Genomic DNA, 12,053 nt, shown 5'->3' on the forward strand with positions numbered 1-12,053 from the left:
CATAAAGGAATGGACAGATTGCTAAATGTAGTAAAGGATAAGGAGTGTAAGGGAGCACTGAGGAAGGCAACTTCACCACAATTAATCTGCAAACCTCTTCCTTCAACAACTCTGAAATTCTCGTAGCTAAACTCAAACTTAGCAACAAAAAGTCAGGCAACATTGTCACATGCTATACACCACCAGGCAATAACATCCCAACCCTGCAAACCTTCCTGCAATGGTCAAGCCAAAACCTCCCTCAGGAATCCATCATCCTTGGTGATTTCAACATAGACTGGAATTCCTACTCAGCCTTTAACCCCACCAACCATATTAACCTCTATAATTTCTCACAAATCATCCAAACCAACATTAGAATAGGTAAGCAAAAAATTAAAGAAATCCTCCTAGACTGGATCTTAATAAACAGGACCAACACCTCATAGCATGCAGGCGTCCTCCCAGACTCCCTCAGTGACCATCAACCCACTTTCCTATTACAATTCAAAACTCAGTCCAACCCAAGCCCCCAAATCACTAACAACCCGCAACACAAAAAACTTTGACCCCCAAAAAATTCAAACTCAAATTAAAACACCATAATTGGAACATGCTAAAACTTTTTCACCTAGAAGCCGTAAACCATTTCAATAACACCTTCCTAGGTATCCTAAATGTCCGTGCTTCATCCCACAGCACTAAACTCAAAACAAAAATAACCCCCTGGCTCACCAGGGAGACTAAAAAGAGAATTTCTGAAAGGAACAAAGCCTATTATATTTGGAGAGCTACTAAAACCCCAGCAGCCAAAGTACAATTCCAGAAGCTCAGAAATGAGACCGAAAGATCAGTTCTCCTAAATGAAAGGAACTATTTCCTAGAGCTACAAAACAACTCCAAGAAATTCTGGGCAGGAATAAGCAACAAACTCAACCCTGGCAGACCGTCCAACCCATCTCCCACCTCCACTAATGAAATCACAAATATACCAGACAAATTTAACAAATACTTCATCAAAACTATATCTAACGTTGTTCAAAAACAGCCTACGTCCACCACCACTAATCACCAAGAACCTGTTGATAAGCCCAAAACTACTTTCCAATTTCAACCCATCCCAACTAACTATGTCAAAAAGTTGCTACTCAGACTCAAACCTATCTCAGTAGCAGCTGATGGGCTACCTGCTGAATTCCTTCAGTTGGCTGCTAATGAACTTGCCTTCCCTATATCCATCCTTCTAAACAGATCTATCTCAGAAACCTTAATCCCACCCATCTGGGAAACCTCCTATATTATCCCTCTTCATAAAGGTGAAACCTCCACCGACCTCACCAACTATTGTCCCATAGCCATTCTGTCTCTACTAGCCAAAATACTTGAGAAATGCATCCGCTGCCAACTTATGCCATATCTACTTAACAACCACCTTCTCTCTCCTACACAGCATGGGTTTAGGCTGGCACATAGCAATACCACTGCCTACTCTCATTCACAAACCTCAACCAAAACAAACACACAGGCAAACTACCCTCTTCCTTATTTCTGGACCTATCTAAGGCCTTTGATATGGTCAACCACCTCAAACTATTACATGCCCTCACTGATCTTGGCCTAAGTAACCAAGCCCTAGCTTGGTTTCAGAACTGTTTACAAGGAAGACAACAAGCAGTACGGTGGGACAATAACCTATCCTCATTGCTACCCATCACCACAGGGGTCCCACAAGGTTCCATTTTAGGTCCTCTCCTATTCTCCTTTTTCACCAATAATCTCCACAGTATGTGCCAAGAAGCAGCAGTTATACAGTACGCTGATGACTCTACTCTTGTCTGTTCAGCCTATGACCCTTAGAAACTTCTCTCTATAACCCAACAAGCCTTCCGGACCACTGAAAACTGTTTTTTTAACAAACACCTAATACTAAACCCCCCAAAAAACAAACTATTACTTTTCTCACCCAACAAATCTACCACCACACTCATTCCATTTAACGAAGTCTCCAGAGATGGCACCATCATTTCCCCTGACAACACACCAAATTGCTAGGGTTGCCATTGATAACCTCAAATCTGACCAACATATAAAACAAACCATTAAACATATCCACAAAAAACTGGGCAGTCTATATAAAAATAAACCTTTCCTAACACAACATGCTAGGATAACAGTTGCTCACACTCACCTTCTGTCTACCCTGTTGTATGCCTCACCCATTCTCACCAACCTACCCAAAACCGAAACTGCTAAACTCAACACTTGTTACAAATTTGCGACTGCTGCCCCCTGTCATGCCCACCACTGCCAAACCCTAAAAAAACTTGACTGGCTTGAATTCCCTAATCTCCTAAACTTTCATCAGCTATCCTTTGCCCACAATCTCCTATTATTCCCAGACAAAACCCCACCTCTGGCTAATTTATTCAAACGTCAAACTAATACCAGACAATTCCGCTCCAGTAACAAAAAATTAATTAAGACTGCAAGAATCAACAACACAGCAGGGGACTCCCTCTTCACTAACTACATATGCAAAATTTGGAACTCCCTACCCACCTCTATTACCTCAGCTGTCCCAAAGGCCACATTTAAACGACTCCTGAAGAAACACCTAAAGCAATCATGGATCTGCACATGTTCCTCATCCGGCTAACCCCCCCCCCCCCTGCATCCTCCTCCTCACTAACTACAGCTTCATCTCAAATAAATGTAACCTTTCTAGCTTCCTCCACTTCCATCAGCAATACCTCCCCTTAGTTGTAACTCTCATATACCGCTGCCAGATCTCTGTTTCCCTATCCACTAACTACTACTCTCACTCTATTCTCTTACTACATACCTGTCTAACTTCACGTTCCTCTTTGTCTTACCTATTGTGCTATCCTGTCAACCTACTCTGTCTCCCCCCTGTTACTATACCCCTACCTACCTACTTGGCCAACTCACTCCCTATTCTATTCTACTCTATGTTTACCACTACACAATATCTAAACCAAAAATGAATGTTTGTGTGATTTCTATGCAAAAATATTAACCTGAATCTTATCTAGCCTTGACTCCAATCTGTGTTAAATTTAGAACTTGCTATATTAACTTGAGCAAAGCCTGAATAATATGTTACTTTAATGTTAATTCTGCTACTTTCTATGTACTTTAAATGCTTCTGTACATCTTACAATGTTGTTTGAATTAAACTGTGGAGCTTTTCTCCCCGGGCCACTGCTAAAACTGGACATGCATCTAGTCGGATTTTCCCGGTCTCCAAATGTTATGAAATAATAAATAAAAAAAAAATAGTCTAAATATGGGGTGAGAGAGAGAATAGTTTATGTAAGGGTTATTTTAAGGGCATATATATAGAGAAAACTGTAACCAAAGTTAAGAGACTAGATGGAGACAGAGTGCTGCAGTAAGGGAATTGACAGTCGTATAAGGGAATGGAGACAGGCAACACATTACTGTTACTAGACAAAATACTGTATGTAGTAAATCAGTCTACATGAATAAACTGAAGCAAAAGTGGAAAGCAGGAGGATTGCCTTGGTGAACAGAAATGGTTAGAGGCAAAATAAATGTTACTGAGTGCAGTGAAATGAAGAGAGTGCTGTGAGTAACTGTTACTCTGTGTGAATGGAGAGATGCACAGTACTGCATACACTGACATCTACCAAGTTTAAAGTATGTTTAAAGGAGGAGTATATGTATAACTGTAATCCAGCATACATAAACAGATACTGGAAGAAACTGAAGGTGTTACTAAAACAGAATGGATGGAGGCAGAGTACTATTTAGTAACTATTAGTGAGAATAAGGGTAAATATGCAAATACTACACTCTGAAACTGTCAGTGAAAATATAAAGGTGCTAAGCAGGAGACAGAGACAGATTAGTACACATAACTGTTAATGATCGCAAGATAATGGAGTAATGTAGAATGTTATGTATAGTAACTGTCAGAGAGTATAAGGCTAACGAGAGATTCACTGTTACACATGACTGTTATGGGATTGTTTAGAAGCTAAGTACTGCATTTAATAAATATTACTTTCTGTAAGTGAACAGGCATAGACAGAATGCTGCATATAGGACCTGTTACTGAGTGCAAGAGTACTAAGAGAAGCAGCTGTTATGGAGTGTAAAGCACAGTATGCACACAGTAGTGACTGGTAGGGAGTAGCTTGAGACAGACTACTATTCACAGTATTGATTACTGTTCATACTACACCTAAGTGTTACTAAGTGTAAAATAAACTGTTATTGGGCATAAGGGGTAGTGAATGCAGCATGTAACAAGTACTAGTTAGTGTAAGGGTACCAAGAGACGCAGAGTGCTATACATTAAGCTACCTAACTGTTATGAGTGTAAGAGAGTGTGCAGAGGCTGAGTACTGTACAGAGTAAGTGTTACCAAGTAAAAGTGAATGAACAGAGGAGTACTGCACATAGTAAATGTTACTGAGTATAAGGGAATGCGCAGAGGTTGGGTACTGTACATGGTAACTATTAGCAAATAAAGGTGAATAATAGAAGCAGAGTACTGTGTGGTTACTCTGAGTAAGAGAGTGTGCAGAGGCTAAGTAGGGTACACAGTAACGGTGACCAAATAAAAGGGACTAAACAGAGGAGCAGTACTGCGCATAGTCACTGTTACTGTAACAGAAAGTGTAGAGGCTGAGTACTGTATAAACTGTTATCAAGCAAAAGTGAATAAACTGAGGCAGAGTACTGCACAAAGTACCTATTGTTGACTGTAAGGGAACAGATAGAGATAGAATACTTAACAATAAGTGAGCATAATCTTACAAAGAGATACTGAACTCCACATATCTGTCCCTGAGTGTAAGGGAATGAACAGAGCCAAATTATCTGTTTTTATTTGCAATGATAAACAGTTTAAAATCTACGGGAAAGAAATTTGTTGTATATAAAGAAATGTAAATCTAAAAATAATTCTTGAGCAAAACTGATCCTTATCTTTTGTGGCTTAATATCATGTATCACAACAAAAGAAATGCACAGACATGGAGGTTTAAATGACCATGACTTTATGGCATTATGCCACTGTGTAAACTGGTCTTTCTATAATAATACTTCTGAGTGTCTTTCTACAAATTAAGAATGAATTTTACTGCATTTTCTTTTCATAGGTCTGGTCATTCTGTGTTCTGTGACTGGAGTATGTGCACTGATCATCGCGGGTGTCTGCTGGGCCAAGTAAGTTGCATGCCTATTTGTAGAAGTCACTACAATTACTTCAAAGTTTTTGTGAGATGGCAAAATTACACACAAGCTCAGAATACATGACCTAATTTAAATTTCATACTTGTTGAATATTAAGTGGATTTACAGATATTGCCCAGTCACATTTTTAGATTTTTATGGTCCTTGTCTCCACTGCCATCAAGTTTCTTCTCTCTATATGGCCTATTCACTTCCCCTAGAGCACTAGGAGAAAGAAGTATAAGCCAGGAGTCATGACCATTATCCAAAGGGGATTGGGAAATCATTTTATGCCCCTAACAAAGGTACTCTTTTGCCTGGAAAGGACAGTGAAGTGCCTGTTATGCTAGACTCCATATTACTGAACAATTCAGACATTTCTTAGCATGCTTTTACACCCTGGCATCTCTTGGTACAAGTACTACAATACAGGACCTTCCTAACACCCTCCCCTGGCAGCTCCTCCAACTTTAGCGCAACTCAAACTCCCTCTGCTATGGAGCCACTTTGATTGTCTAGTTACTTTTTTGGCAGTATACACTGGCTGAGATGGTCATACTGACAACCATTTTTTGAGTGCGAAAAGTTCTCTTTTCAGATGTTTTCACTGCAGAGGAAATTTGAAGCAACCTCCAAATTCCTTGCATTAAATAAAAAGCATGGGGGCAAAGCCCCTATGTGGAAGTTGTGGACCCTTTCCTCCCCCCATGAAGGTAGGATTCAAAATTCATTATGAGTCAATTTTTTCATCTTTGAAAGGAATTGTAGTTTGCAGTTAAGGCATTTAAAATCATGACACTGAATCACTTTTTCCTAGTTTAGTACAACAGAAGTATATGCATTTATTTAGGCAGCTGCTAACACAGCTATAATTTAATAATGTGTCATCCATGTGAAGTTAATTTTTTATGGGTATAGTGGTACTATAAGTGGTATTGCATCCTCACAGCAAGAGGCTGTATAGTTCTGCTCTCTCTTAAAGTGTCTTCTGTGTGGAGTCTGCATGTTCTCTGTGCGTTCCTGTCAGTTTCCTCCAGGTGCAGCAGTCTCCTCTCACATTCCAAAGATATGCATTCAGGTGGATCAGGGACGGTAAATTGTCCTTAGGTGTGTGTGTGTGTGTGTGTGTGTGTGTGTGTGTGTGTGAGTGATATGAAAAAAACATCTGGCAACCTCCTTTGCCTTGAAAACTTTGCAAGTAGCAGTGGTTGTCTACAGGTCCACAGTAAAATTCATATGTGACTTAAGAAATTGAGTGATTGAGCAGGAACTCAGGTAATGAAAAACACAGGATAATAATAATAATTAATAATAATTATGGACGGCGCAGTGGTGTAGCAGTTAGCGCTGTCACCTCATAGCAATAGGTTCTCTGGTTCAATTCTCGGCCGGGGTGCCTTGTGTGTGGAGTCTGTATATTCTCCTTGCATTCGTATGGGTTTCCTCTGGTGCTGTGTTTTCCTCCACATTCCAAAGACATGCAGTAGATGGATTAGACACTCTAAATTGGCCCTAGGTGTGGGTATGTGTGTGCAAGTGTGTGGTGCACCCTCTGAGGAGGCTAACAACCTGATCCCATAAAACTCGTACCTGCTACAGAAACGTCAAGTGCTGAAGGGTGCTCACTGCCCGATGTGCTGAATGCATGGGGAGTGAATCCAGGATCCAGGAATAATAATAATAATAATTATTATTATTATAAAGGTACATATAAAGTAAGAAATGCTGCAACAGAACACCCACAAAAATTTCTTAAATAATGCCATAAATAACTGTATAAAAACATATAAAACCTTATTAAACTCCAAGAAGATACCTGTCAGACATAGGATGAAGCCATGAGTCTATTTCCACCTTTCTAGTAACCACCCCAGACCAGTAGTGGTGAGTACATAACCAGCTGTCCAGCTCCTTTTTAAAGGCAGACTATGTATCACACTGCTTAACATGGAGAGGGATCTTGTTCCCAAGGAGGATAAGTGCTGCATGACAAATAGATCCCTCTTCTTTGTCTTACACATGTATTTGTATATATATATATATATATATATATATATATATATATATATATATATATATATATATATATATGTGTGTGTGTGTGTATGTGTACATATAAATTGATACACAGCTGTGTGTGTATCTCTTTCACTTTGTGTACATATACATGTGCACATGGACATACACACACACACACACACACACACACACACACATATATATATATATGTGCATGTGTGTGTATAGACATGTATGTCTTGATTTTATATATGAAATCAGAATTCAGATCAACTCAGCAAATTCCTTTTTCATCAAAAACCTCATTTAAACTGCCTGTCCCAAAAGTAGACTGAACCTGTTTGGGCTATGTTAATTGCCGACGTTTGTAGGTACCAGGGCTTTAGATACTTTGCATGGGATTATGTAAATGAAGTATCTTTGGGTGGCTTTGTAGTCTTCTTGTGATTTTTTTCTTTCTTTTATTTTTCTGACAAGACACGTTTCTAATGTATTATATCAGTTATGAGGGTTATGTTAGAATTTGTAGGTTTAATGAATTAAAAAAATTCAAAAGTATGTCAGAACTACAGTAGAAAACCACGTACAGCACACTCCATTCTTAAAAGCCTGTGCTGACTACCTAATGCCCTAGTCAATATATAAGCTTAGGTCATTAGGCCACTGAGGCAATAACCTAACAAAATAGATAAATGGAGTATGTGGCGACTGGTTTGAGTGATTTATGAAATACCTGGTGCTATAAGTTTAGGAATCTCAGTTCATTTTCTTGATCCATGAGCTTGTCCCCTTGTCATAAAACTCATTCATAAAGGTTTAGCAGGTCTGTAGACTGATGTGCCCTCAACTCTAAGTTGAAGACCCAGAAAAAAGGGTCTTCTAAGACTGAGGACCAAAAAAGTCTTCTCTACTGTACATGTAGCAAAATGTTTGCTACAATTAGAATAAGAAGTTTGATATGCTTACTAGCATGCATTGGACTTCAAATTTTCCCTTCAACTGTGAATGCTGTATCAGAATTCATTTAGGGTGCCTCAGTGTCTTCAAAGCTCCATGAATGAATGGCTGTATTTCCTGCCTGCAAGGCACCTGCTGGTCATGGCCACTAACAGCTGGTATTCTGGACAGCAGTCCCATTTGCCCCACTCTAGTTACAGCTTTTGCTATCTACCCTAAATATAAAATCTTCTGCTTTTAAATTAAATTATATTAGATACTTACTATATAATCCATACAGTCCATGAGGTAGCATGTATAATATTGTGCTAAACATTTACTGAGCTGTTTACATCAGATTAGTACATATTCAAAAAGGCATTTTAAGTTAATAAACTCTTCAATCCTTGGACTCATGATCACTTCTTAAACAGTGTGGATTCCTCAGTGCTTTCCAATATCTGAAACATTTAACAGGCCTGTTTACAATACAGTGCATGTTCAGTGTTCCTTTTGGGACGTTCCCTGCTGCACTGCTGCTTACTGTGATATTTTAGAGGTCTCACTCTCTCTATTTATTTTTAGCTATCACAATTCTGACTCTCAGTTGGTTTATGACAGGCCTGGTTATGACATTTCTGACTGGTCTTTTTCATGGAATTTCAGCTTTGAATCTCTTGTCTTGTGCAGATGTATGTGATTTCTCCTGTACTATTTCAACTTCGGGTTGCAAGCTTTCCAACAGCTCTTGCCTCTGATCCATAAATCTAGTAGTTTTCTGAAGTTTACGTCATAATACAATTTCAATTTCTATTAAGTTCTTGTCAGCAATTCCTTTATTCCATGCTCATTTTCGGGTGTTAGCAACATAGTTAAGTAGGGAATTTGCTTTTCAGCCTTCAAATCACTAACAGTGGAGCAGGTAACAAACAAGGTCCCTATAATGGAGTATTCCTTTATTTCAAAATTTTGAAATGACAGTCCTAAAGCTTTGGATATAATTTTTTTTTTAATTTCTCCAAATCTTTTGGGTTTGTAATACCGTGATGGGAATAGACCCCATTCTTAAGACAAAGTATGATAATAGTTCATGACAGTATGGTTTCAATCTTTGATGTCGGCCAGAAGTGCTCTATGCTACACCCGTAATGTGCACAGTAATGACTCCTACGATTGTAGATTCTTTTTTTATAAGACCCATTGCTCCTACTACTATTGGAACTGTATGAGTATCTTTCTTCCACATTGCTCTCATTTCTGCCTGCAAATCCTGCTATTTTATGACTTTGTCCCTCTCTGCACTGTCGTCACTGGGTGTGACGATTTCAATGATCAATGCTAATTTTGTCTTCTTTTCAAGGATCACTATATCCATTTTTCTTGCATCTACCTTTTGAACTGTTGGTAATGGGAGATCCCATGTGATGTAGACTTCATCATTTTCTGTGATGCTTTGTCGCTCATGTTTCCAGTGTTTTTCAGATACTTCAGTGCCATAATGTTTGCACAATCCCCAGTATAACAATCTTGCCACGTTATTATGCCTTTCAGTTTACAGTCCTTCTGCTGTTAGTATGTCACAACCAGCAACGAGGAGTGCAACTGTTTCCAATTTTCTTTTACAAAACCTACATTTGTCTGTTTCTCCTACATGTTCAGTGGACTTTGTAAACCAACATGCATGTAGCCCACTATCTTAGGCTGCCAATATAATTATTATAAATATAATTCTTTCTGTAGAGATTCTTTGCTGTCTAGATAGCTCTCACCACTTGCCCTTTGGATTTCAGATGGGACTGAACTTTATTGTTTGTATCTCTACTCATGAACAAATCATCTAAATTCCTGATTATCATATATGACAACATGAGGTGCCCCCTGTCAAAAGAGTTTAGCTTTTAATGAATGATACTTAACTTGTTCTGTCAGTTGTGTTATTTCAGGGAACTTAGAATAACAATCCACTCATACTAGGTACATGGTTGCATTGAAATGGAACTTACCAGAGTCTCCTCTGTTTTATGGAGAAAGAGAGATGATGCTGCTTACCTTGGCAGCCAATGGAGCACATCACCGAACATCTCTTCACCTGGGCTGTTGCCGTGGAGCACATCACCGAACATCTCTTCACCTGGGCTGTTGCCATGGAGCACATCACCGAACATCTCTTCACCTGGGCTGTTGCCATGGAGCACATCACCGAACATCTCTTCACCTGGGCTGTTGCCATGGAGCACATCACCGAACATCTCTTCACCTGGGCTGTTGCCATGGAGCACATCACCGAACATCTCTTCACCTGGGCTGTTGCCATGGAGCACATCACCGAACATCTCTTCACCTGGGCTGTTGCCATGGAGCACATCACCGAACATCTCTTCACCTGGGCTGTTGCCATGGAGCACATCACCGAACATCTCTTCACCTGGGCTGTTGCCATGGAGCACATCACCGAACATCTCTTCACCTGGGCTGTTGCCATGGCATGACTTACAGAAAGCACAGTTCTGTACTGCTTGCTCTGTTTGAATTGGCAGTCTTGGCCAGCGTATTGTATCATGTCCTTTTTATTTCTGCTTTAGTCTTTCCAAATGGGATTTATGTATTTCTAAAGCAACTGTCTTTTCAGTTGCTTAGGAACTGTATTTTATCACATTTGAGCATTAAGTCCTGGATACAGCATAGTTTTTTTTTTCCTGGAAGGAAAAATAACACTGGTTTTCTTTCCTTGCTGATGATTTTTGCTCAGGCCAGGTTGCCATGGCAATGTTTTTCAGTAACTGCATAATTCCCCATCAGTACTTCTTTGAAATTGTTTTACTTTTTCTCCTACCCTTCATAAGTGAAAATTCCCCAAGGGGGGAATATATATGTATATATATATATATATATATATATATATATATATATGTATATATATATATATATGTATATATATATATGTATGTATATATATATATATATATATATATATATATATATATACATATATATATATATATATATATAGGTATATGATACTAGGTATATATAATTGTTTGCTATTGAAATCATATTACATTTGATTATAACTAATAACACTTTGAATGCATTTGCACCAGAGGTGGATCAAGGTCAAATGGGGCCCTAAGCAGGCTAATAGTTCAGGGCCCCCCAGAGCAGCCCCTCCTGCAGCAACCCCTACCCAACCCCTCCCACCCATTCCAGTGTTCTGTTAATTAGCTATTTCTCCTCAGTTACCATAAACACTGTTCAAACCTGTCAGTGTGCATACTGCTTTCTTATTTACTTCTCCGGTGATTACAGATATTGAAGTAAAATAGCACAAACATTGATAGCCATTTACTAAACAAACAATATGGTCTCACAATGAAAATAAACTTAGCATGAGCAGTAAACTTCTCTACCCTTGAAACTCACATTCTTTGAAGTGGCATTAAAACCCACATTCAAAGAAAATGCATTTGGATAAAACTACCCATTTCAGAAAATTTCAACTGTAAAAGGCCACTCAGACATCTGTCATTACAATCCACCAATATCAGCCAATAAGCACAATCTCTGCAGGAGTAAAAGTCATCCGAATAATTCCACATTAAAAAGAACTGTGACTAATGAAGTGTTTGCTACTGTTAAACAACTTTACATTTCAATGTTTCATCTATAAATTCAGTGCCTGCTGCCCTTGAGGAATTAAACTGTTTATGTTACATTAAAAAAAAATTGGTAAGCTGGTAATATTGCAATAGGGAATGACTGACAAACCAACAAGTTCATAGTTACTGGGCATCTCATACAAAGGAGGACACACTCAGGACTGCAGAGCCCATATCCACCCTTAAAATGCACCAAATAATCACCAATTGAAAGGGCACTACAATACCTGCACTCCATCT

At 38.9% G+C, this 12,053-nt stretch overlaps 1 protein-coding gene across 3 annotated transcripts in view; it reads left to right on the top strand.

The window, feature by feature from the left end:
- The window catches only part of NPDC1 (neural proliferation, differentiation and control 1), a 788,102-nt gene that overhangs the window by 674,231 nt on the left and 101,818 nt on the right, over positions 1–12,053 (top strand). For all 3 annotated transcript variants that reach the window (XM_044057822.1, XM_044057823.1, XR_006362984.1), the window contains one exon: positions 5,130–5,196. In XM_044057822.1, coding sequence (XP_043913757.1) covers positions 5,130–5,196 — 67 coding nt within the window. The remainder of the gene's footprint in view (positions 1–5,129; positions 5,197–12,053) is intronic.

This window comes from Protopterus annectens, chromosome 16.part0 (genome assembly GCF_019279795.1).
Source record: "Protopterus annectens isolate FY-2018-M chromosome 16.part0, PAN1.0, whole genome shotgun sequence".
Taxonomy (NCBI): domain Eukaryota; kingdom Metazoa; phylum Chordata; order Ceratodontiformes; family Protopteridae; genus Protopterus; species Protopterus annectens.